At 35.0% G+C, this 26,209-nt stretch overlaps 2 protein-coding genes across 24 annotated transcripts in view; one reads left to right on the top strand and one right to left on the bottom strand.

Moving 5' to 3' along the window:
- Positions 1–24,495, bottom strand: part of LOC106870907 (transmembrane protein 183) — a 56,507-nt gene extending 32,012 nt beyond the window's left edge. Inside the window, exon 1 of the mRNA XM_014917140.3 lies at positions 23,943–24,495. Within this exon, the coding sequence (XP_014772626.1) occupies positions 23,943–24,003 (61 nt within the window). The 5' untranslated portion in view covers positions 24,004–24,495. The remainder of the gene's footprint in view (positions 1–23,942) is intronic.
- A 49-nt stretch (positions 24,496–24,544) lies between these two features.
- LOC106869751 (liprin-alpha-1) overlaps positions 24,545–26,209 on the top strand; it is a 323,446-nt gene continuing 321,781 nt past the window's right edge. For all 23 annotated transcript variants that reach the window (XR_016242521.1, XR_016242520.1, XR_016242519.1 and 20 more), the window contains exon 1: positions 24,545–25,210. Coding sequence is in view for 19 of the 23 variants with exons in the window: in XM_089354797.1 (XP_089210923.1) it covers positions 24,971–25,210 (240 nt within the window). In the remaining 4 variants the exon portion in view is untranslated. The remainder of the gene's footprint in view (positions 25,211–26,209) is intronic.

Genomic DNA, 26,209 nt, shown 5'->3' with positions numbered 1-26,209 from the left:
TCCAGCTGTGGAAAAATCTACCTCAATAAACCACCTGACCCATGTAAGCATGGAAAAGTGGATGATAATGATGATGAGGAAAATTTAACGGCATAAATCAACACAAATATGTAAAACGAGACACATACCACAGGGAGATTATATAAGAAAATACGGACCATAAATCACTGTGTGAAATCAGTTTCTATTTGATTAAAATAGTCTGCAGTAGTTTTTAGGTTTTTTTTCTGGCAAAGTAGAAGGGAAGTTTAAAATGCCATCCAGTCAAAGAGGGTAATGATTGAGGACCACGATACAAACATTATTAGAAAAGAAAACACACACACACGCACATATATATATATATATATTAGCCAGACTAATCTGACGGCTTAGGGCATATCTGATTTCCTCTGGTCTGAGAATTAAACTCTAAATTGCCTGTGACATATTTTTCACTTTTTTTAGGTTTAGTTAAAAATTCTATTTCACTTACAGTTGAAGAATCAAAAATTGGATTTAACATTTGGACTCCCCCCGCCAGAATTATATGCAGAATATGCAAAATATATATTTGTGGTATACTTAGCATACATGTACATCAGTGGTTCCCAAATTTTTCACTACTAAGGTCCCTCTCATTTAAATGAGTTTTCCCTGGACCCAAGGATATTGGAAAGTCTGTCAGCTTAACATGTTCACAGACCCCCAGTCCTACCTTTGCGGACCACTGATGTACATAATAGCTAGCCAGCTCCTTGTCAAACTATCCACCCATGCCAGCATGGAAAGTGGATGTTAAACAATGATGATGATGATGGACATGCTCTCTGGCAACCCACTTTGAGCCAATAGAATATGTGGGATATAACAACCAGAGGGAGAGAGAGAGAGAAGCGCACCAGCACAGTAGAGTAGAGCAATACAAAATGATGTACCTTGTGCAAGGATATAATGCACTGCCCTGTCCAGGATTTGAACCAACAACCTGATGATCATGAGCCCAACACCCTAATCATTTGGTCACATGCCTTCACATTTGCTGAAGTAATAATGGAATAACCACTAAGTAGATGTATAAGATTGTACACAGGCTGGCATGAAAAAAAAAATTGTTTAGAGACTAAATAACTCGGAGATGCCATCTGCATGAAAAACAATAGCTAAGTGTTAATATATTCAACACGAGAAGCTTTTAAAAGCAAAGAAAAAAAATCTATAAAAACATAAGTCAATACAATTACTTCCCCCACACCAAAAGAAAAAAAAACCCCTACTTTTAAAGAGGAGGAATTCAGAATTAATATGAGGTGCAGTTGCATTGAAATGCAAATGTTTTGAACAGACATATATAATACTTATAGTGAGTGTAGTCTTTATTTCACAATAAACTAAGAGAACTTGAGGCATTTGTATATTACATGGTTAAGTGGAATATTAGTGAATATGACTTCTTAATACTCTTGTTGATTGTCATTATGGGAAGGGAGAAGAAGAGGGGAAAAAATAAGTAAAGAAAGCAGAAGGAAAGAATACATAGCAAGAGAGAGAGGTACAGTAGGAAGGGAACAAGTAAAAGGATGAAGGAGAGAGAGGGAGTATGAGTGAGAGGGAGATGAAATATCAGAAAAATAATAAACATTTTTTTTTGTTTTTACAACTGAAAAGGGTATCTCAGAAGGACAAAAAAAAAAAAAAAAATCTAAAACTACAAATAGTGTAAGAAATCTTGTTGATAAATATATTTTATATACAAAGAACTGTAATTTTTGAAACTGAGAAACAAGAGCAACTTTTTTTTCTTTGTTTAACATTTATCAACTGAAATCAGTCATATATATATATAAAAAAAACTTGAGCTTAATATACAGAAAATTAAAAATCTTAGTACAAATATTTAAAATATTGGAAGTTCATGTAGAGAGAGTAATTTATACAAGATTATATTTCTTCACATTTCACTCAGTCAGCAATTTAGCTTTTCTATAAGAAAAAAAATATTTTCTTTAATAAATTAACAAAAGAAATAAAAAATATTACAGTTTTGACAGGAGTTTAAAAAACTGGAATTTTGAAATTTCTATTTACTGATAAATAGTTAAGATATTAATCCTACTAACAGTTAATGCGTGTGAGGAATTAACTTGCTGGATAAAATGGTTAAGAACCTATGAATAATATTCCTTATCGTTAGCACATGACCACAGATTTCTGGAGAGGGTATTAATTGATAAAGTTGAATACCCAGTACTTGATAGATACTTCATTTCATTGACCTCAGAAGGGTGAAAAGCAATGTTCACCCCTAAATCTATTGAGATGGAATAGTTGGCTTGTAAGAAATGAACTTTAAATCTAAGCTCTGATGTTTTTCATCTGTTTAAAGGCAATTAGCAAACAAACAGAATATAGCTTCAACACAAAATTCTAACTCTAACTCAGTAGTTCTTAACCATTTTTTTTTACTTACTCTCTCTTTTCTCTTTTACTTGTTTCAGTCATTTGACTGCGGCCATGCTGGAGCACCGCCTTTAGTCGAGCAAATCGACCCCAGAACTTATTCTTTGTAAGCCTAGTACTTATTCTATCGGTCTCTTTTGCCGAACCGCTACGTTACAGGGAGGTAAACACACCACCATCGGTTGTCAAGCGATGGTGGGGGGACAAACACAGATCTATATATATATAAATACATATATATGACGAACTTCCTTCAGTTTTCGTCTACCAAATCCACTCAAGGCATTGGTCAGCCTGAGGCTATAGTAGAAGACACTTGCTCAAGGTGCCATGCAGTGGGAACGAACCCGGAACCACGTGGTCGGTAAGCAAGCTACTTACCACGTGGTCGGTAAGCAAGCTACTTACCACACAGCCACTCCTGTGCCCTTATGGACCCTTTTGATTACAATTCTATTCTGGTGGACTCCCATAGCCATTCAATGCTTAAAAACTACTTTTATAGTTACTTCTTTCAAATTTCTTATTTTGTTTTTCCTATGTCAACTTGTGTAAAGCTGAACTATGAAAAACAACAGAGAAAGAAACTTGGCTGTTTCTTACAATAAATACATCCAAAGTAACATCTTTTCATGGACCCTTAAAATACACCTGTGGATCCCCAATTTACTATTCTGCTTGTGTGGCCTCACAAAAATCTTACATGGACTCTCAGGGGTTGTATGGACTTGGTTACGAACCATTGCCCTAACTCAATGAATTTAGTCTTTTTGACATACATTCCCCTCTCCCCCTTGGATTAAACAAATACATTGTTATTAAAGCAGTATTTGACCCTTTTGGATTTAAACCAGCTATATTTGGCTAAAACATTCTACTGGTTTTAAGTTCAAACTGGCTAAATCCAGCCTTTCACACCTACCCTACAATGTCAGTCTAAAAATAAACAATCGCATTAATGAAGTATAAATGAAAAAAGATTAAAAAGGGTTCTACTTGTGCTTGCTTGTTTAGGGCATAAACAATAATAATAATAATAATTAGAATTTTAAATAAAAGAATCATGTACACCACCATAAACTAAATTTTACTAGCTAATAAGCAAAGCATCAGTCAACACCATTTATCTTCTCATTCTTAGGTAAAAGGCAAGAGCTCAAAAAAATTAGATTCTTTGCTTCCCACAGTGACTGAGCTTATTGAAATTTCCTACAAATTTGACTCAGCTATCATGTGTTTTGGAGATATTGTTAATGCTTCTCACATTCATACTGCACTATATAGCCAAATCATGTTGTTGCTCAGTTTAGGTCAAACATGCTGGAGTATACAGCTTCTGCTTTGCCAATTCCGTTTTGCATCGCTATCTATACTTCCATCACTGCAGATAACGTTGCCAAGATAGGAGAAATTGTTCACATCTTCCACACAACTTGCTGTCTGACAAAAATGGAAGGTTAGGTTGCTGTAGTAATCAGTATCATCTTGGTCTTTTCACAGCTAATTCCAAGCTTAATTTTTTTTTCCTGATTATTCTTTGAGCTTGATAGTTCTTGTAGACCAGCTCTTATTTTTGTCAGGAGTGCAATGTCATTGAAAAAGGCCAAATCCCAAAGCCTTTCCATTGTACTTCTCCAGTGTCCTCCATCCACTTCACCTGGCAGGTAATATTTTGTATCAGCATACAAAGACTGCAAATGACAGAGAGACTATTACAAAGAAAACAAAAAAAGGAACAATCCTGGAAGACCTTAAATGTATAAGGATCAGTTGGAAAAGAGCAGTAAAACTGTGGCAGATTAGACACTGGAGGATGATGGCTGCCATGTGTCTCACGGTAGGTATGAGACATTTTGGCAAAGCTGTTTTGAGCACTGCTGACTTATTTGACATCAGATGTTTTAATGTTTCTCTCATTCTCTCCCCTACTCAGTTTATATATCTAATTATATTCATGTTTATGTCTAATGTCTCTCTCTCTCTCTCTCTCTTTATGTGTGTGAAGATCTAATTATGTTTGCATGTGTAATGTCATTCTTTCTCTCCCTCTCTCTATCTGTAGGGGTATATTTGTGTGCATAAATGCAAATTTACCTCCAGTGCCAAAATGTACTTTTACCAAAACAAGTTGAATGTCCGGAGCGGTAGACGAAATACTGCTAAGTATTTTGCCCGGCGTGCTAATGATTCTGTTAGCTTGCCACCTTAATAATAATAATAATAATAATGTTGTTGTTAAGTCTCAACTCATCTCTGATTGAATAAGCCATGATCAAAAATATTCTAGCTGAGACTCTCCTGTCTATTTTGTATATTCAAGACTAAATTGTTAAATGTATCCTTTACCTAAGATGATCGGGAATGAGAAAGAATTGGCTCCCAAATCTAGCAAATTGAATAACTTCATAAATCCTTCAATGCTGGGTTGAGTCAGAGCTTCTTGAATAGGTTACTAATTACTTGCACTAGGAATGGCTTGCAATGTGTCAACTTCCTCAACAGGAAATATAAATATTAATGGAACAAACTTATAATATTGAAGCAACCTGAATAATTAATGTTGGGATTTGTCCATTGTTTTATGTCCAATTTTTTCTTCCCATTCTAGCATAGGCATGACCAATATGTACTGAAGCATTGTTTTTAAAGCTGGGTGCTCTCCCTGTTGCTAACTTGACTTTGTATCACTGAAGTAGTATATTACAATGTTTGGGAGGTAATGGGAAATGAAATATATATAGTTTTTACAGTGAAGGTCGATAGTCTAGTGGTTAGGGTGTTTGGCTCATGAGCATAAGATCATGAGTTCAATTCTTGGATTGGGTGGTGTGTTGTGTCCACTTTGTTTTACATTGCTCCAGTCTACTCTGTTGTAATGTGTACTGGGCATGTGTTGGTGCAGACCACTCATTCTCCAGCTGCTATGTGTTGGATATTCTACTGGGCCAAAGGAAAGAAGGTGTATGTCTGCTTGAGACTACAGATGTATCTAAAACAATTTAAAAAAAAAGCATAGTAAAAGCAAGTGAGCCATACCCACTCATGAGTGACTGCTGGCTGTATTCTAGGCTTTACATGCATATGCTGATAGTTTTAAGTCTCCAAACTTTGATCTCTCAGCATCTGTTGTGTGTTAGTGAGATGGTTTACAACAAAACTTATCAGCTTTCTAATGCTTGGAATATTTCGATGCTTCAGTCATTTTGGTAGAGTGGCTCTTGTTTCCGAGATTAAGTCTTCACTTAAGCATTGCCATGTTGCAGTTATAGTCACTCAATCTGATGAATTTTCAACACTTTATTCTCCATTTTGGTGGGTTCATGTATGTGATCCTCAACCTTAGTTAAGAATGAAAGGAGCCAAACAGTTTTTGCCATCCAAATGTTTCAAAAATTGAGTAAAAAAAGTGGTCTTTGGGGACTTCTCCACTCCCAGTTATTTTTAGGTCAAACTTCCGTTTATTATATTTCTTTCAGTTAACAAGGATCAACTTACTCCCAGTAATGAGTTTCGGTTTTTTTATTTCAGAGAATTCTTTGAATTTCTTTTAATTAATATAATGCAATGTAAAGGGTAAAGACCCCCTTCGGTCATGGATGACCATAGGATTGCACCTAGAAAGTTACCCTCTCCACGCCACTGATGTTGGGAAAGGCAAAGGCTTTTTTTTTAAGATGCAGCCTGGAATGTTCATGTGTATAGCAGCAACTCTATTCCACATATGTGTTTAGTAAGCTTGTATGTGTGTGGTGCAATGTACCTTGTAGAGGATCAGCAGTTATGCAGAGGAGAAATAGTTCCTAGTAAAAGCACAAACATTGTTTGCCTGACTGACAAATAGGTTCCACTCTTATTAACAGTAGGGAGAGCATCAAACTATCAGATCAACTGCTTTAACGATATAGAAATGCTCAACAACCATTCTACATGAAAACTAGGTTTAAAACGGGAATTAGAAAGAAAAAAAGAAAATTGCCAAAATAATTAACAGAGACAACTTAGTATCTTTTATCAAGTGACAATTCGCTTGTCATCATCCAATTGAGATATTTGCTAATCTATTTAAAATACCTTGGTTTTCCTTATCGCTTTACATCAATCTCAAAACAGTCTCTTCTTCAACTCAATTTATTGCAAACATATGTATTTATAATGACAACTTGCTACAGATATATGTCTGCATGAGATAAAATCAATTCTTAAGTATACATCCATCAGATTTAATTAAAGAAAATATTATTTTAAAAAAGCATTTTCAGTTCATATAGCTTTAAATTTTCTTTGGTGAAAATTGCTGTTTAACTAGCAAAGAGTCTTGTGTGTTCATTTGGTAAAACAAGCTAACCATGTGAATATATATTACAATGATTTGAAATTCATTTAATTATATTCTTTTAAATTAATGACTAAAATATTCACTATATATTATTAATATCTTCCTCTCCTTCTCTTACACACACACACATGCACTCTCTCTCGCTGTATTTTCTACATTTACTTAACCTTTCAAAACCCGATCCCTCAGCTTTAAGTTCTTCAATATGTTTATCCTTGAACAGCACTCATCTCAGCTGAAAGGCTTTCACAGTAAAATACTGACAAAACTCGAAATTGATAGAAAAGTTTGAGGTTGAGCAAACAAGCTGTGTTTACCTCTTCCCTTCCCTTGCTGGAGTGGAAGAACAACACTTCAGAAAGCAGAGCGCATGAAGCCAAAGAAAAATACAACGCAAGAGATTATTAGAAAAGGAACGTACTGAAATACATGCATAAATAAACTGGTAAAAAAAAAAGAAAAAGAAAAAAAACAACAACCCCACACAATGAACGACACGAAATGAAATCTTCAAAAGCTATTTTTATGTTGATATCTTCACATTTGAAATGCGAAAACACCCACGCATACCTACACATGTTGATAATATTTACCAAACAATTAATTTTATAATTCATGTTAAGGAACATGGACTTTTGGCTTAATCAACATTTGGCAGGTTTACTTCACTTTACAGATCCTGATAAATGTTTATAGCAGACACAGGTAAAAGACAACATGAATATCATGAAACAGAAAAAAAAAAAAAAAAAAAAGCAATGCTCCTTCTTTAAAGAAATACTCTGTACATATAAGGAGAAATGCAGATGTTTAAGTCAGTCAGCTCCCCCGGCCCCATCACCAGTGCTGGTGTGTCACTGGGAAAAGATATGTACCTCTCAAAGGCTGTATCTAATTATGAAACTGGCACCATATGAAGATACAAACTGCAATGAAACCGCTATGTGGCCACTCAAGTCACTAGAAATAGTACACAAAATTTCCTCAATTCATATTCTAAAATCTTTTGTTGGGGTGGAAACCAAATGGTCCCAGCTGGAATTCCTTTAATTGTAAGTCTACTCAATGAGGGCAGACCCAGGGTTAAACAAGAACAAGTAATCAAAATGTAGAAGAAATATAGTGTCCTCATCATTCATTATTTTAATAACCATTTTTCCATGCTTGCATGAATTAGATGAGATTTATTGAGTCAGGTTTTCAACAGCTGGATGCTCTTCCTGCCTCTAAGCAAGGTAATATTTTCTCTAGTCCTTCAAAGATGAGTAGCACAATGGCTGGAAAATGTTTTGTGAGCAGCACAATAGCTGGACATGTTTTAATGGAAGATTGCAAATGAATAACACTGTATAATGGTGATGTTTGTTTACAACAAGTGTATGTTGTCCAGACGAGGAGACACAAACACGCACACGAGAGGATTCTTTCAGTTTCCACCTACAGAATTCACTCAGAATGCTTGTGTTGGAGAGAAGCTATAATAGAAGACAGTTGCCCAAAGTGTTGCACAGTAGGACTGAAAACCAAACCATTTGAGTGTAAAGTAAATTCTTCAACCCTGCAGACATGACTGTGCTTATATACATATATATATATAAAAGAATGTATAAGGTATTAATACACATTAATTTTTATTTAATTAATATAAAAGAAATTGGTAGTATAAATTAATTAAAGCAACAATCAGACAATTCTGCATTAAACTAGATTTAAAAATTAAGAAAAAAAAAAATTATTATTAGCCCTTTAACATTTAATCTGGCCATATCCAGCCAAAATATTATATTTGTCTTCATGTTCAAACCAGCCAGAACTGGCTTCTTATACCTACCCTACAATGTCATTTAAAAATTTAATCATGTCACTGAAATACCGAAGCTCTGAAATAAGCCATGATTAATTCAAACCAATGTGAGTAAAAATTACATTTGACTGAGTAATCTGAATGCCAAAGGGTTAAGAAATGTGTGATTGTTTTCTGGAGACTTAGAATTGAAATAGCCATCTAAGAAATGAAGAATGTAATTGAAATGGCTCAGTTAAGGCCAAAACCAGATGCTCTATATTAAGTGAATAAGTAATGATATTAAAGGTACATATCAGTAATTAAAACAGAAAATACAAATAGCTTTTTCAGTTGCTTATTACTATTATACAATTGGTTTACATCACAGTGATAGTTTAATTTGGTTGTGAATGTTCATAGTATATATATATAAATGTGTGTGTGTGTGTGTTTTCTAGAAAGAAATGCAAAAAACATATGCTGAAAATGAGAAAGAAAAAGTAATGTTAGAAGACGGAGAGAATTTATAGGTTATTACTTTAATTTGTTATAAATAAGAATTTATATATCAACTATTTTCATCACACCCGAAAAATGTAGTGGAAAACATTCAGGGTTTAAATATTTACAAAACATGTTGATATTGTGGTAGTGTGTTATGAAACAAAGTTAAAGTTAAAAGAAATTGTGACGATGGAAAAGTAGTTCAAAGCAATTGAGAAACACTGTTACGGTATTAGTAGACCATCTGCTGTTGTCGATTGTTTAATATCTATTTTTTTTTCTCTATTTCTATTCTCTTCATGTATATGAGTAACGGTTTCCCTTCTGGCAATACATGCACAAATATATAAATATATTTACATATACAAACATGTGTAAACATACACAAATATATATATATATATATACACACAAATATATATATATATATATACAAACGTGTAAACATACACAAATATATATATATGCAAACACACATATATGTAAACATACATATATAAACATATACATGCATATTCCTTTTACTTTTCCTGTGAGACCTAGCATCATGAAGTTGGATAAAATTTGAACACATTTTCAGTTCATCTTAATAAACAAGATTAAACACCTAACAGAATACATGATCCAATCTTTTACTAACTAAACTAATTTTTGTGAGAACTGATCCAAATTTCAACTGTTTGCATATTTTATCACTAGCTCAACTGCATTCAGCTCAATAGTGATACTTCATCTTGAGCACCCAAAATATATTCCATCATGATTCCTTCTTCACAAATTACAAGTCTTCTGTGTTCAGTGACATACAGTATCACACTTCATTCAATTACATGCATTATACAATCTACCATTTGGCAAAGAGAATGAATTCGTTTTGATGTTATGAAAAGCTACTCCTAATAATTCCCTTTGACTGCTTTGAATTTAAGGTGGGGTTGATTAATTTGGCTAAAAATTCTTCAAGGCAGTAACCCAACATGGTTGCAGTAAAATGACTGAAACAAGTAAAAAATAAGAAATATGCTTTCTCAGGTTTACTGATTCAATTGAGTTATGCTTAGGCCTGTTATGAGCTCTAGGACTCATAGGGCCAGCTCTTAATCTGACATATAGGTGACTGAGATTACAACATCCCTTGAAGCAGATGTCAGTCTGCCACAGGGTTTTAACTTCCAGTTAATGGTGGAACTCATTTACAGCTCTCCTACAAGTGATGATGTTCATTTCTGATCTTCCATGGAAAACATGTCTGGCCAATAGAGAAATATCATGTTGAAAACACCAGTTCTCATCTAATTACCGAAGTTAAGCAACATCAAGCCTAGTTAGTACTTAGATGGGTGACTGCTTGGGAAGCCTAGGTGTTGTAAATGTCTTTCAATCCTTACCAGGTGGTGCTATTAAGTTAGACATGGCCTGGGTCTATACTGGCTGAAACCCATCAAAGTTATCTTGCTTTGGAACAAATGACGGCATGAGTATTCGATTGTATAAAATCTGCTGCAATGAGTTCGGCCTGACTCATGCAAGGATGGACACATGGGCATTAAAATAATGATGATGAACTTCTTATAGTATTGAGGAAGAATAAAATTCTTGGTGTGCTTAATAGAACAGAGATATTTTTTGAGAGTTAATAATTTTATTCTAAAAAGTGATTTTAATAAACTATATACTTTGTCTCTTCATTACAGCTCTTGGAATGGTATCTTGTAATCTTGCATCCACTAGCGGGTGGAAGTACTTCAGGGTTGGAACCACTGCTTTACACTGTGGCTGACTTAACCTGTCTTTGCTTATAAGGTTGGTAATATAAGTACCAAATGACGTACCGACGCCAATGTTTGACTGAAGCTTTTGAATGACTGCAGTCCAATGACTAAAACCAGTAACAAAAAAAAAAAAAACCCAAAACAAACCCCAAAAAACAAAACTGAAGTAATCCAATTAAATACAATCTTATTAAACCACAAACAAGTAGCGGTTGGTTCTTACACCAAATGGTGTATTCAGCCACTAACTTGAGTAGTGAATTCTTCTACTTATTTCTGATATATCTTTGCTGCACTCATTACAAAAGCTAATCTTGTGTATCTAAACAAGTTTCCTGTCATATTTCTCCACTCCACACACACACTTATGTTCAGGTTCTTATTATCTGACAGATCTCCCACCCATCAGCTCTACAAACACACACAGTCAATGGTTTTAATGATAATTCAGCAGCAGTCACTGCTAGTTCCTCCTCTACAAACTTTTGCTGTCATTAGAATGCATACTGGGGCAGAGTGTAGTAAGAAGACCATCCATTGTACTGTTAGATGACACTGACCTCCTGCTGGGTCCATTCACATAGTAAGTAGGCAGTATTTTTATTTGTTGCTAAGACCAGGTCATCCTTGATTGGGGAAGATCTATAAGAAAAGGTATTCCAGCTGTGACTGCCTTTTTTTCTCTTTTTAAAAGATAAATATTTTACTTGTTTGTCATCAGACTGTGGCCATATTGAAGTATTGCTTTAGAAGGGGTTTAGCCCATTAAATCAATGCCCATAGTAATTTTTTAAAAGTTTGCTAGTCTCTTTTTGTCAAACTGTTAAGTTTCTGGAATACAAACAAACCAACACCAGTTGTCAAGTGGTGAAAGGCAAACACAAAAATGCACACATATATATACATATGACAGGCTTTTAAGCAGTTTCCCCATCTGCCAAATTCATTTATTCATTCACAAGATATTGTTTGAATAGGAGCTATTGTAGAAAATGCATGCCCAAGTTGGCATGCAGGGGACTGAACCATATGGTTACAAAGCAAACTTCTTAACCACGCAGCATTGATCTGCAAATGTGATTTGAGCAAAGTTTACTATTTCTAGCAGACTAAGTAACATGTTGAAGCCCCTCTCAATGGCTTCAGTTGTCCCTGTTTTGTATAAACAATGAATGTACTTTTTAATTCAAAAGTGTTTACTGAGTTCCAAACAGCAAAATCTCACAATCTTGCTTTGTCTTTTTGAATGAAGCAAATCCATTTTACTTACATTGTTAATGCACATGAGCACCTTCCAGATGGTAAGTTTCAAGCCTACCAAGTGAAAACACTGCAAAGAAACACTCCAGTGCAGACTCTGTGACTAGGTTTCCAGATCTTTTTGGTTGCTGTCAAAAATTTGGAAAGTTTGAGATTAAGTAAAAATTTTCAAATTCGGGATACTGATGTAATTTTTCATGCTGAATCTAAATTCAGGATTCATTTATTCCCACAAAAATTTAGAAAAATGTTACAGAGATTCAAAGTTTAATAATTTTTAGTCCAATCAGAAAACAGGAATTGGAAGCTGTGCATTTTCTGCATGATAGCTGTCTGTCACAAACTAAGAGAGGAACAAAATGATAACACTCGTTAAAACTTATTGTGGTGGTGAAAGTCTCATAGTCTTATTTCTTTATTGCCCACAAGGGGCTAAACATAGAGGGGACAAACAAACGGGTTAAGTCGCTTACATTGACCCCAGTGCGTAACTGGTACTTAATTCATCAACCCCGAAAGGATGAAAGGCAAAGTAGACCTCGGTGGAATTTGAACTCAGAACGTAACGGCAGACGAAATACCGCTAAGCATTTTGCTCAGCATGCAAACGTTTCTGTCAGCTCGCCGCCTCATAGTCTTGCAAATGGTTTATATGCAAATACAATTTTGAATAACTTTTGTGCTAAATTCTATATTCATAATTTTATTATTCAACTGTATGATTGAGAAATTTGCTCTCCAACCACACGGTTTTGGATTCAGTTCCACTGCATGCTATCTTGAGCAAGTGTCTCCTATTATAGTTCCAGGCTTACCAAAATCTTGTGAATGGATTTGGTAAACAAAAACTGAAATAAGCTAGCTGTGTATGTAGGGGAGAATTCACAAAAAAAAAATAAAAGACGAAGACAGGTGGTGTCGACAACAAACAGATGTATTAGTTTAATGCTTGGGAAGTGAAAAAGTCTTTAACGTTTCGAGCCCATGCTCTTCCACAGAAAGAAACAAGGAGAGAAAATAAAGAATGTGTAGTGGCTGTACCTCCATGTCTCAATATCACATGAAAATGGTAAATGAGCATCACCATCATACAAGTACTATCATTAATTTCCAATCTTCCATGAAAACATGTCTGGTTATGGAGCAATATTACTATGCTTGGAAAGAAGTGAGAGCTGGTGACAGGAAGGACCTGTAAAAATCTGCCTTGAGAAAATTCTGTCTGACCCATGCAAGTACAGAAAAGTGAACATTAAAACAATGATGATGACACTTGGAATGTTTGAAATATTGGCGAATTTAGGGAGTAAGGAAACCCTAGAGTAATGGTTCTCAACAGGGGTCTACACTAGCAAAATAGTAAATTGAAGATCCATGGTAGTATTTTAAGTGTCCATGTAAAGTTTTGATTGAAATATGTATTGCAAGAAAGCAGCTGGGTTTTTTTCTCTAACATTTTACACAGCTCAACCTGTATGAATAACAAAATAGGAATTTTAACAGAAATATCTATAAAACAGGTTTTTAAACATCAAATGGCTGTGGGGTCCATCCAGGTAAAACAGTAATCGAAGGGGTGTATATGTAAAAATGCTTGAGAACCATTGCCCTAAAGGGAGAAATGATTTCTTAGTAGGGATTTTAAGGGAATTTGGTGCAAAAATATTGGTTAAGACAAAATTTCTTATACCTTCTTTGTGGTGCCTAATGGATTTAGCACTGACAAAACATTCAAATTTTTGATTAAATTTAACTTTGTGAAAGAGAAAGAAAAGGATTAATAAAGATATACAACAATTCTTGTGTAGGAATTCCTCTGACACATGCAGTATCACATCTTACTTTATTCCTGAAGAAGAAAGAAGTTATTTATAATCAACTTCTCAATCTCATTGATCTTTGTTATTCTTAATTCAATGACTGTAAATATCTATTCTTCATTTTTTTTTGTAGAGGAGGAGAGCAGTACCTGTGATCCTTTACAGAACCTCTAAGAATAATGTAACTCAATGGTTCTCAACCATTGTTTTGTTACATATGGGCTCCTCCTGATTCCTATTTTACTCAGGTGGACCCTAATAGCTATTTTATGTTTAAAAAATCCTATTATATTTTTATAATTAAATATTATTAGGAATTGTATAAAAAAAGTGTTAAAATGTTTTGTGTGTTTTAGAAATAAAACCAATTTATTGCACCTAATTTTTAACAACAAAATCTTATATGGATCACCACCAAAGGATCATGTGGGCCCTGGTTGAGAACCACTGATGTAAATTAACAAACTAGATGCCATGAGTCAATCAGGAAGCTAGAGTTATGACTCTTTACCAGTTCCGTGTGCCACGTGTGATTTACAGGAGATATTTCCCTGACATTCATGCATCATATATGTTACATAATCACAATTTTTTTTTTTTAGCCCACAGGGTAACTTTTGGATTTATGAAAGAAAAATTTTGTGCTACTTGGAATATATAAAAAAAAGGGCTAATTAAAAGTCTGAAAACAAGCATGAGCATTTAGGATAAATAGTGATCATAGTAGTGCCAGATATATAAAAATGTGGGATGGTCACAACCAGATTGCCTTTGGGTCATAAGCCTGTTGGATAAACATAGGGCTAAACACTACCATCAACAAACTATATGCTATTTTCCAGCTCATTCAAAGTTTTTCTCCGTTCCTACTTGTTCTGCCAGCCACTGTACAACTGTCCAGAGATTTGACCAATCTTGTTACAGTATCCAGAGACAGGACATAGGTGTGCTTATATAAATATATATACATGAGGCTATCATCTTATTCACTCATCCATGGAAACATACAATCACTTTTACTGTCAAGCTGGACAGTTTCTAGACTGAGAAAATTAGAGCTATATGGTCTATATAAAGACACTGCAACACTGAAATAGAATTCAATGCTATAATGAACAAATTGATTGGCAATCATTTAGCCATAAATGCTGACTGTAAATACTTCAGTTGGCAATTGACATTTATAGTAAGTACCATATGTAGAACTATCTGGCCAAAGATATTTACAACACCTTAGTAACCATTTAGTTGCACATCCTTAACCCTATCATGACTAAATTTCTCATGAGGAAACAACTTATGCATTTCAATTAATTTTCAATATGATCGATATATGGGAATGCTTTAATAAAATATCTGTAACTTTAAATATTTCTGAAATTTCATGCTATCATTTATGCCATGAGATTTTGATTGGAATTTGAATATGAACATTGTAAGTACTGGTAGTCTGAAGCCAGCTGGTGTTAAAAGTAAATGAGGGAGCCTCTAATCTGTCACTCAACCAGTAAGAATTACAAATCAAATAGTTTTCAAACCCAGTCTACCATCTCAAAAAAGGAAGGACACACTGGGCAATGTGGTGGTGGATCTCTGTTGTTAGACATTCAGAATTCAGTTATTCAATGAACAGAGCTACCTAGTCATTAGGTGATTCTGTAGGTGGTTGAACGTTTCACAGACATGTGTACTCGTAACATAAATCTCAGGCAGAATCAGTGTGACAAGATAGTACCTCTTTAAATTATAAGTATAATACAACCAGCAGGCTTCTAACAGTTTCCATCTACCCAATTCTATTGATAAGGCATGGATCAACCCAAAGCTATAGAATACAACACTACTCAAGATGTCACCCAGCAGAATGTCCAGTCCTTATGGAAGGCAAGCTCATGGAAGGGCCTCTCACCGAGCAGTCCAAAGGTTGGAGGCCAGACTAATATGGACCACTTCTTCCCAGAGGTAAAAATAAGTTTGCATAGAGCCAACATCCTTACCAAGAAAAAAAAAAAAAAAAAAAGCAAAGACAGAAGTATCAATGAAATACCAATAAGATTAGGGAAAGGAAGCAGAAAAGACTGCCTAGAGTTTAGAAAAGTGGAGAAAAGTTGTTGATGGTCTGTGCTTCATAGGAAATGAAGGACTTAAGATGCTATGCAGAGGGATCAAACCTGGGATCTTGTGATTGCAAAGTGAACTTCTTAACCACTTAACCATTTGGTGACTACACAGTGAAGAACTAGATACCTAAAAAGCAGGATGATCACATCTGGAGCACATTTGATTAAGGACCTGTTCAATCAGGGCTGACATGGGACCAAAATCAACAGTAACCCATCTGGAAACTATTCAACAATTAATGCATAGTTTCAATATCTTGGGATTTACTGGTAGTGATTGGCACTGAGCCTACTATGGCTATTGTTGTTACAGTTATACAAATGAGAAAATGTTTGCTTGGATCAGGTATGAGAGGTGATGTTTTTAAAATGAGATATTTATGATTGGATAAGAAGATTTTGCAAAGGTATTGTGTACTGGAGCAAACAACTGCCAACTTTTATTCCTCTCTTCACTAAGTTCCTCTGCTGTATGTGTAATATCAGTGTATAGGAGTAACTAAACAGACTACAAGTGATAAGTGTGCTGAGAGGAAAAATTAGGCATCAGAGGTATCTGATGTAGTGTACGAAATAGAAGATTGAGATGGTATGGACAATGCAATACGTATAAAGAATGACAGGGTGAAAAAAGTGCTGTACAATAGAGGTGAGAAGAAAATGCAAGTAGAAGTGGTAGGGGATGATCTCAAGATGCTAAGCCTCACAAAGAGATGATGAAGGACCACAAGTGGAGATACACTGTTTTGAAATAGACTCACTAAGCTGTGCCAGCATGATAAGCAGCAAAAATGGTGATGATAGTGATTGCTTATGGTATGCGTTTACAATGTGTTTGGTTCAATTATTATGTGTTCCTTAGGTACTGAGTGAAGATCTCTGGCAGGGTTGTATATAATGTTTAACATATTGGCTCTCTGTGATAGTTTTAGTGGAATGCTAGCTTTCCAAAGTAATATTACAGGTAAAAAAAGAAACCGAATGAACTGTTTTTAGTTTGTCTTGTTCTTAAATTATAAGAGAGGCAGAGATAAATATAATTACATAAGGAAGCCTCCAACCTGTTAGAAATAGCAGCCAAAGCTTCCTCAAATCATACCTTATCATCTTAAATAAGACATAATGGATTTTGTAGTTTTTGGCACAATATCTGGGGGATAAAAAACGAGATGGGCATGACTGAACTGTTCTGATTATGAATCTGCTTCATCAGAGCAGACACGGTACTAAACAACTGCAAAACTGCTATTTGTAATGCAGATCAATTATTGCAACATTAAAAAAAAAAAAAAAAAAATCTTGCATATTCTATTCTAACTTTAACACCTAGCAAGTCACTAAGTACCAGTATCAAGGCTATGCAACAGATAACAACTAGAAGAGAGAAGACAATTGGTTTTTTTTTTTAAAAATAGAATTTCAATCTAAGTGGAATTATGACAGAGTTCAAGGGTTCCAACAGTAATTATTCACCTCAAGTGGCTGTTTTGTGATACAGTGACAAATAATCTCATGAAATAAAACCACAATCTTTGTTTGGTAGGAAGATGCTTCATAAAACAATGCATTTCCATAAGGGTCAGAATATGTTATGAAGGAAAATAAAATACTTTTGTGTGCAATGAAAATGTAAATCTCAAGTATCCAATAATGAAAGAACAAATTTTATTGGAATGAGATACTCTAAAACAGTGCATGTAGGAAAGTGTGTTGGTTTAATCATGTTAATTAACTAGCTTGTTTGTTCTTTTGTTTTATTCATTTATTACTTGGTTAAAGGAAGACAGAGCAGTGTCCAGAACTTATTGGGGGGGGCACTTTACAGGCTGGTGAGTTTGATGCAATTTAAGCTGAACCTCTGTAAGTTCCAGACAGTGTGAAACACGAAAGACAATGAAAGGAGGAGAGGTGGATGTATTTAGTGGACACAGGTGTGACAGCTTGCTACTTTTGAAAAGTAGAAACTGCTGCAGTGATGGTCAAAGAAAGAGAGAGAGAGAGAGAGTGGATGATGCAGCATGTCAATGAGTGTATGGTAGTGATATGCTAAGAAGTTAACATTTGACCCACTCATCAGGTCCTTCAGCTTGTTTAGCAGATTCCACTCTGTTGCAAGCCTATGGATAAGGTCTTACTGGTTTTGGGAGGTCTCAAAAAGTTTCATGGGTTCTGAACTGCTTCCTTTGACTAAGGAAATCAATCATATGACCTATCTTAAATAGGAACTTAAAACCACCCAAGCCAGATGTGTGAACAATACTCTGTGGTTGAACTTGTGCTTTTGTAGAGGGGTCCATAACTGCTCAGACTTGAGGTAATTCCTGGTCTGGTCTTTTAGATGCAATTCTATGTCTATGTTACTGGTATGTGATCACAATGAAAGGCCATCAAAGATTGTGACACTTAGTATAATTAAAGTTTATGAAGATTCTAACTGCATTTTGTCTTATGTGTAGGTGATAAAAGCAAAGGTCATTTACAATAATTTCCATCACCTTTGAGATAAGGAAATGAGGAAAATAAAGTGGTAGCTATCCAGGTCAGAAAGGATGTGTTTGGTGAGGATAGAAGTAGCTTAAGGGAAGACACTCAATACTCATTACTAGATATAACTTGTTCACTGTATACAGATGAGGGGGAAGATGCTAGGAAGAGAAGTTTGGGAGGTGCATTGATTAAGGTGCATAGCAGGAATTTATATGTAAGTGAACAGTGAATATAATGGCTCTAGCTACAGGTGCACTGCTAAAAAACTCATTTTGATTAAAGAATAGCAAATAGGATTTTGCAAATTTAGTTGAGAACTTTATCAAGGAACCGTAAGAAGTGGTACAGCTTGCAGGCCATGTCATGCATAAATGTATCCTTTGCTTTCTTAGAGATTTTGTAATGGTGATTTCCTCCAGATGTTGTAGGTGTCAACCACATGGGATTTGGCAGTTGTGGATGTTAGCTGTATAAGGGATGTACCAGACACTACTAGGCCTCCAAGAGAGTAAAAGTATTAATCTTGTCAAAGTAGGTGTTTTCCAGCCCAAAAAGTTTTCTTACAAAATCAAATAATTAAGAAATAAAAAATAGTGGACAGTAGAGTGCTAATAATTATGCAGAATATTCAAAATCTCCTACAGGGGCAGAACTGCGAACTCTGAAGTCTAGGGGTGAGCCAATCTGCATGACCTTCCAGGAGATTGCGGCAGAAAGAAGAGCGAGATTGGCAGGTCATGTTTTCCGACTACTGGAAGAATGAATCTCCAAAACAGCTATACAATGGGTACTATGTGAAGGATGAAGGGAGGGAGACTCAAGAAGATATGGTACGCCATTTTCAAAGAATATCTGAAACAACTTAGCATCACCTGGTAAGATGCAGGTGACTATGTTGAAAACAGGGATGATTGGAAGTATCTTAATGGCAGGTCAACTGTATGGGAGCAACTAAGGCTAAGAGAATGCTGGTTAGATACTATTAAATGTTCATTGTAATGTTTTCATTTTCATTAAGCTGGATCCACCAAATATTTCATGGTTCATCTGTAATCTAACTTAAGAAAAAAAAAACATGATTATTAACTAACCAGGTGTGTCAAATGTTAATATAAAGGAGTTAAACTGATAAAGAGCAAATATACAAGGTACAAATACTTTTCTGCAAAATTATAACCATGGGCTGTGACTGCTGAGGACATGCATAGGTTTGTAAGAAATGAAGCTTGTATATTCTGCTGGATGTGTAATGTCAGTGTGCATGCATGACAGAGTGTAAGCACCCTGAGAGAAAAGTTGGGCATAAGAAGCATCAGATGTGGTGTGCAAGAGAGACGACTGGGTTGGTATGGTCATGTGATGCGTGTGAATGAGAACAGCAGTATGAAGAAGTGTCACATTCTAATGGTGGAGGGAACCTGTGGAAGAGGTAAACCCAGGAAGACACGAGATGAGCTAGTGAAGCATGATCTTTGATTATCGGGCCTCACAGAGGCAATGGTAAGTGACTGAGATCTTTGAAGATATGGTAAGTGACTGAGACCTTTGAAGTGCTTGAGAAGACCCATCAAACCATGTGAGATTGTAGTCGTGGCTGATGCCAGTGTCGCATAACTGGCCTGTTAAAAGCACCCTTCAATTGTTGGGTGATATGCTGTGCTTCTAAAGACCTGTCAAACTGAGTGAAATTGTAGCTGTGGCTGATGTCTGTGCTGTCTGACTGGCACCTATGATGGTGGCATGTAAAAAGCACTGTTTGAGCATTGAGCAGGGACAGGTGACCAAGACCCATGGCAATATACCATGCCTGTGTTGATCTATCAAACCAAATGAGACTGTAGCTGTGGCTGATACTGGTGTCAGGTCAATGGCAACTGTGCTGGTGGTACGTAAAAAACACTCACTACACTCTTGGAGTGGTTAGCATCAGGAAGGGCATCCAGCTGTAGAAACCTTGCCAAATCATATTGGAACCTAGTGTAGCCCCGTCGGCTTACCAGTTTTCAGTCAAACCGTCCAACCCATGCGAGCATGGAAAGTGGATGTTAAACAATGATGATAATGATGATGATCACCGAATTTGATTTTGTATGTGGCTGTGGTGAGAATATGAAGTTCAATGAATATCTGCATCGTATAGATGGCTACAACACATTTTCCCTGGGAAATGCAAGTCATCGACTGAATATATTGTTGAGCGAAAAGTATGACGTGGCAAGTATGATAATAACAGTATTTGAGTGACAACTTGAAGAACTACAGCTGTGATATATCTTTTATCTTTTGCTTTAGTCACTAGTCAGCGGCCATGCAGGAGCATCATCTTCAAGTTGAAGTTGGTGGAATTCTAATTCATTAAGAGTGACAGGCTGATGTCATAATGGATGCAGTTTATATTTTTTTACTACCGGGTGATGGGTGAAAGCAGCCAGTACAGTAAAATACATGACCAGGAACTTTTACATAGTCATTTTGGTTCACCACTGTTACAGAAATGAAATGACCAAAAGGAGAAAGTTGCAAGTTCATATCTCTTGTAGCTATTTTACGATTCTGACAATGTTATATTATTTTTTATACCTCAGATTATCTAACTGTGAGTAACAAGCTTCGAAATTTCAGAGTTCTTGCAGTAGATAGACTGGTGCCCTATCCAGGGGGAAACTGAATTTGATAATAAGCAACAGCTTTTATGAACCCCTGAGAATCATGGTGGGAACGATAATGATGATCACTGACTATAGTTGAAACCCTGTAACATTTGACCTAGTCCTCATTTCTCTGATGTTAATAAATAACCAATAATACACTCATGTTCATTAAAACTATTAAAGAGTTTCGGACAAAACTGAAAAAAAAAAAAGAAAAAAACAACACGTACTATTGGAGTTTTTATACTTTGTAAATACATGCAATGCCCATTGCTATTGTATTTTCCGTATATTCTGTAGGAACTCGTCACATGATATTAAGCAAATTAAGAGCCCCCTCCACCCCCAGCTCTATAGTAATATGTAACACTTAGTGGGCATTATATAAAATCCCTCAATTTGGTGGAGGGATATAAACTCATTTCACTTAAAAAGTGAGTTTCGAACTCAAAGAATATAGTTAAAAAAATAGATTAAAATAAAATAAAAACACCAGGTGGTCAATTCTCTCACCAATGGAAGAAAATACGATACCAAAATGTTAATAATGACTGATAATGTATGTTCCATGTGATTGTAACGATCACGATATTGGTGACTGAACAATCTATAAAATGAACATATGTAGTTGGTATATGTTAAGTTATGACTCGTCGACGTTAACCAGTTGCTAGCTCTTGAGATAGCAACTGGGGAAAAAAAAAATGGTATTCATAAAAACTGGAATCTCACACTACATAGCATAGGTGCGTGCAATGTAGATGCAAGTTAACATGTTAATGAAAAGAAAATCAGTTACGAATAACAGAACGTGTTCTTTTTCTACGGAATGAAAATATTTTCTAGATATTCTGTTGTAGAATAACGAGTAAAATAATGTACATTCAATAACGAAACTTATGTGAATAACCAAAGTTTTAGCATGGCATACACTTTCACTTTCTAACGGTTTCAATTGAAATGATGAATAGGAAGATTCCATGTAATATATATGTATATAACCTGTACTTTTGCATGTTTGGTGCTGTTTTTATCTTTAAAATAAAAATTTGAGTATCAACATTAGAAATTTTACAGAAACATTCTTTCGGGATTTCTCACCATGTGATAAAGAACATGTTTTTAATTCAAACAATCACCAGGGACAATATATATATATATATATATATATATATATATATATATATATATATATATATATAAACGCATCAGAATTATTTCGCTTGCATCTTGAAGTATATAATGATTTTAAAAATTATATATTTTTATCCTTATAAAAAAACTCCTGCGCAAACCAGTGCCTATCATCCTTTCGGGTTGATGAAATAAGTATCAACTGAACACTAGGGTCCATGTAATCAAATAGCCCCTTCCCCTAAAATTTCAGGCCTTTGCCTATAGTAAAAAGAATTATAGAATACATTTTAAATTTGTATGGTCATACTGAAATGGAACCTTTTCCAGTTGTAAATGGGGCGAACAAGAAACATAATTTTAAACTTATTTAGACAGCCCAATAAGAAATTTCAGAATCAAGTGATACCTTTGAGTTATAATTAACAATTGTTTGATTACAAACATATGCAAGCAAGGCTTCTTTTTAAATATCAGCGTTAATCAAAGAATACACCGCACACAGTTCGAAAATATGACAGATTCGTTGTTTTGAAACTTGTCCCAGATGCAAAGGAATTGTCTGTGATCAGGTTATGCATGCATGAAGACATTTTTTGACACATTAACGTGTGCAATAAAATCATAAAATACAAAAGTTAGATAGGATATGGAAGTGTTTGGAATGACTGCCACAATGCAACACGACAGAATTCTTTCAATTTTAACACTTAAGTCTCAGCTCAAGTATAAAGGAACATCACCAAAATTAAATACACAAACATTATATTTATATATACATATATAGCAGGGAGAGGAGAGAAAGAGGTTTTTGGTATCTAAATCAAAATATTTGGATACGTAATAATAGTTTATAAGATTTGATCGTGAGTGTTTAGAGTTAAATTAAAAACGAGGATCGGAAGAATTTGAGTTCATTAAAGAGAAGACAAAAGTTGAACCAAAAAGAATAAATTCACTTTATTTCAAAGTTGACCGTCTGTTGCGAAAAGATACAAATAGATGTACTTTATACCACGTCAACAATTTCATTTTCTTAAGGTGTGTCGTATCGTCCCAAGAAACAATAGTGGAAGAGAATAAACAGTTATTATTTAGTTCAAGAAACAAAAAATAGATTTCTGAAACTTTACATACATACTACACACATACATGTATATATATATATGTATCGGAACCTAATTTTTAAGCATGAAAATCGATTACTTATGAAGCGGGAAATTTTCGATACGTTATCTATGCAAGCCATCAACAGTTGCAGTGAATATTCAACAAATACCAGTTCCACGGGGATAGAAGAGTTAATTTTCGTAAATTTATAATTAACAAGATTAAATATAAACACTGAAGACCGATTTGTCACATTGGCTGAGCAACCGAAACGGACACGTATACTTTCATGAAAATAATGAAGTTCTTGACCAAAACAGACCCAATAACAAAACGGTAGTATAATAAAATGAGATGATAGGATTATATTACTTGTAAATTATAAAACAAATGTTTAAAACGAAGTTGAATGACCATAAAAATTGTAAACACCGAATGATCATTTGGTAATAACATTTGGTAAAAATAACATAAGCTTTACTGGTTCATGGGTACGTACGGTTGTTTTTGAAGTGTTACTTACCTGTTAAAAGGACATCCCTTCGTTTTTTATTTTTTAGCTCTTTCTTGAACTCTTTTGACATTTCCACATGTTGGTGCAAAACATGACCTCACGGCAATTAATGCTGTTCGAATTTATTGTAAGTCATTCGATAGACAGACAACTTCCATAATGTAATGAAACAAACACGGCTAGTTACGCCTCAATTGCTAATAAGACGGCACTGCTTACACTGCTATCCAACAGGCTTCCTGTATACATGTAATCTACAAGGAAATTGATTCGATCGGATTACATTACACAGCGCAGTATAACTGGTTAGTCAAAATGAAAAATAATAATAATTTCGAAAATTATTAAAAATTATCTTCTAATTTAAAACAAAATTAATTAAAAATATCATTGAATAACGGGAAAAAAAAATCAGTTATAAAATCGTTTGTATATATATGAAGAAAAGACAAAAATTTTATGCGTCGGTTGTATAGTATTCTGTTCTCTGTGGTCGTGAGATAATACTAAGCGCCGGGTGAACAGCATATTCATAATGCAACATTATGAATAACGCCATCAAGTGGCAAAAAATCGAACTAGAGGCTATTTTGATGCATTGTGGGAATGACACAGTTTATGAGGGAGGAAAATGGCTTCCGAAAGGGTTTCTGTGTGAGGGATAACTGTTACTGCCCTCTCTGGGAAGGACACCGGAGCCCCTCAGTATGATTCTCAACGATTCTTGTCACATAAACTTGAGATGAGAGAGATGTACATTTTCATGACATATCTAAACGGAAAGATTAGGATTTTATCTTGCAGAAAATATGGATAAACGTAGGCGGATCTCTGTGGAGTGTGTGTTTTACCTAGAATTATAACAACAGTTTGTGTATGATCTTTCCCTGTGGTGGTGGTTAGTAGGAATTTTTACTTTCTAAAAGAGAGAAGATATTTAAAAAAGGATTAGAAAACCAAAAAGAGCCATTTCATTCGGATATTTCCCCCCTTAAATTTATCGTGTGTAGAGTTCTTCATAATATAAAGCATTCAAAATGATGTGTGACGTGATGCCAACGATTTCGGAAGATGGGTCGAATGACCGGGAAGCTCAGGGTGCTCAAGATGATGCTAATTTCGAACAGCTTATGGTTAACATGTTGGACGAGCGCGACAAGTTGATGGAAACCTTACGTGAGACCCAAGAAGCTTACAGTCTAGGCCAAGCAAAACTAGGTGAAGTTGAAAGAGAAAGGGACGCATTTCAAAAACAGTTGCAAGCCACCACCCCTCAGGTAAGATGATATGTCATTTAATACATTTCTAGTTGGCGATGCTGCCGCTTTTTTTTTTGCTTGTAAATGCGGACCAACCTAAGAATTCTAGTTGACACTGGGCACGGAATACCGTCGCCATTTTGTATAAATTAACGAAATGACAGTTAGAAAATAGCTTTAAAAATGTAAAAAAAACACACTAAAAAAAAAAACTATATGCATTCTTGGGTGTTGAAGGATTTTAACGATGTGTAGTAATGATGGAGAATTAAGAAGAATTGATTAATGCCGGAAGTTCTGTTAAGTTTTATGAAAGATGCTAAGGGTACCCCTGTTAGAAAAAGACTTAAAGAACACCCAGAGAAGCACATGTATGGTTTAGCAAATGAGTCAGTAGAAGTACAGTGATTACAATATCAGGGGTCGATTTTAGAGGATACCTGTCTCTCACTGTACTCATGTGTGTGTGTTAAATGTTAATGATTCTTGTAAGAGATGGAGTGTTTCGATCGATGCTTGTATATTGAAATGTTGTCTTGCTATCATCTACCCTCGGTGTTGTTTATATATCATTCAAGTATTTCTTCCGGAAAATACGAAGAAATATAAATAAATAGAAAGATTCCCCCTTTTTATAACTCTATTAAGTATGCATTTCATTTTCTCCTTTCATTTATATTCATTTTCTTTTTGTTTACACTTGTTAAGGTCAGTTGATAGATATGTAGTAGGAATATATGTCTATATGTGTGTGTATGCGCGCGTGTGTGTATTCCTCTTGGGTAACTGCTATTCTCAACGTTCCCGTCAACATTCTCTCATAAAATTATAATACCTTGATCATATTTTCAAAGTTAATGTTCCTGGATTTAGAGCTAGAGCATTTACTTCGATTATATATATATATATATAAAACATTAGATATGTACAGATATACAGTGTATATCTATATATTCTATGCCAATTGTGCATACACACACACACACATGAAATGAAGTTGTGTATGTAATAAAATTA

Source organism: Octopus bimaculoides, chromosome 7 (assembly GCF_046866305.1).
Source record: "Octopus bimaculoides isolate indiv1 chromosome 7, ASM4686630v1, whole genome shotgun sequence".
NCBI classification, from domain to species: Eukaryota; Metazoa; Mollusca; class Cephalopoda; order Octopoda; family Octopodidae; genus Octopus; species Octopus bimaculoides.
This window is presented reverse-complemented; position numbering and strand designations above follow the sequence as displayed.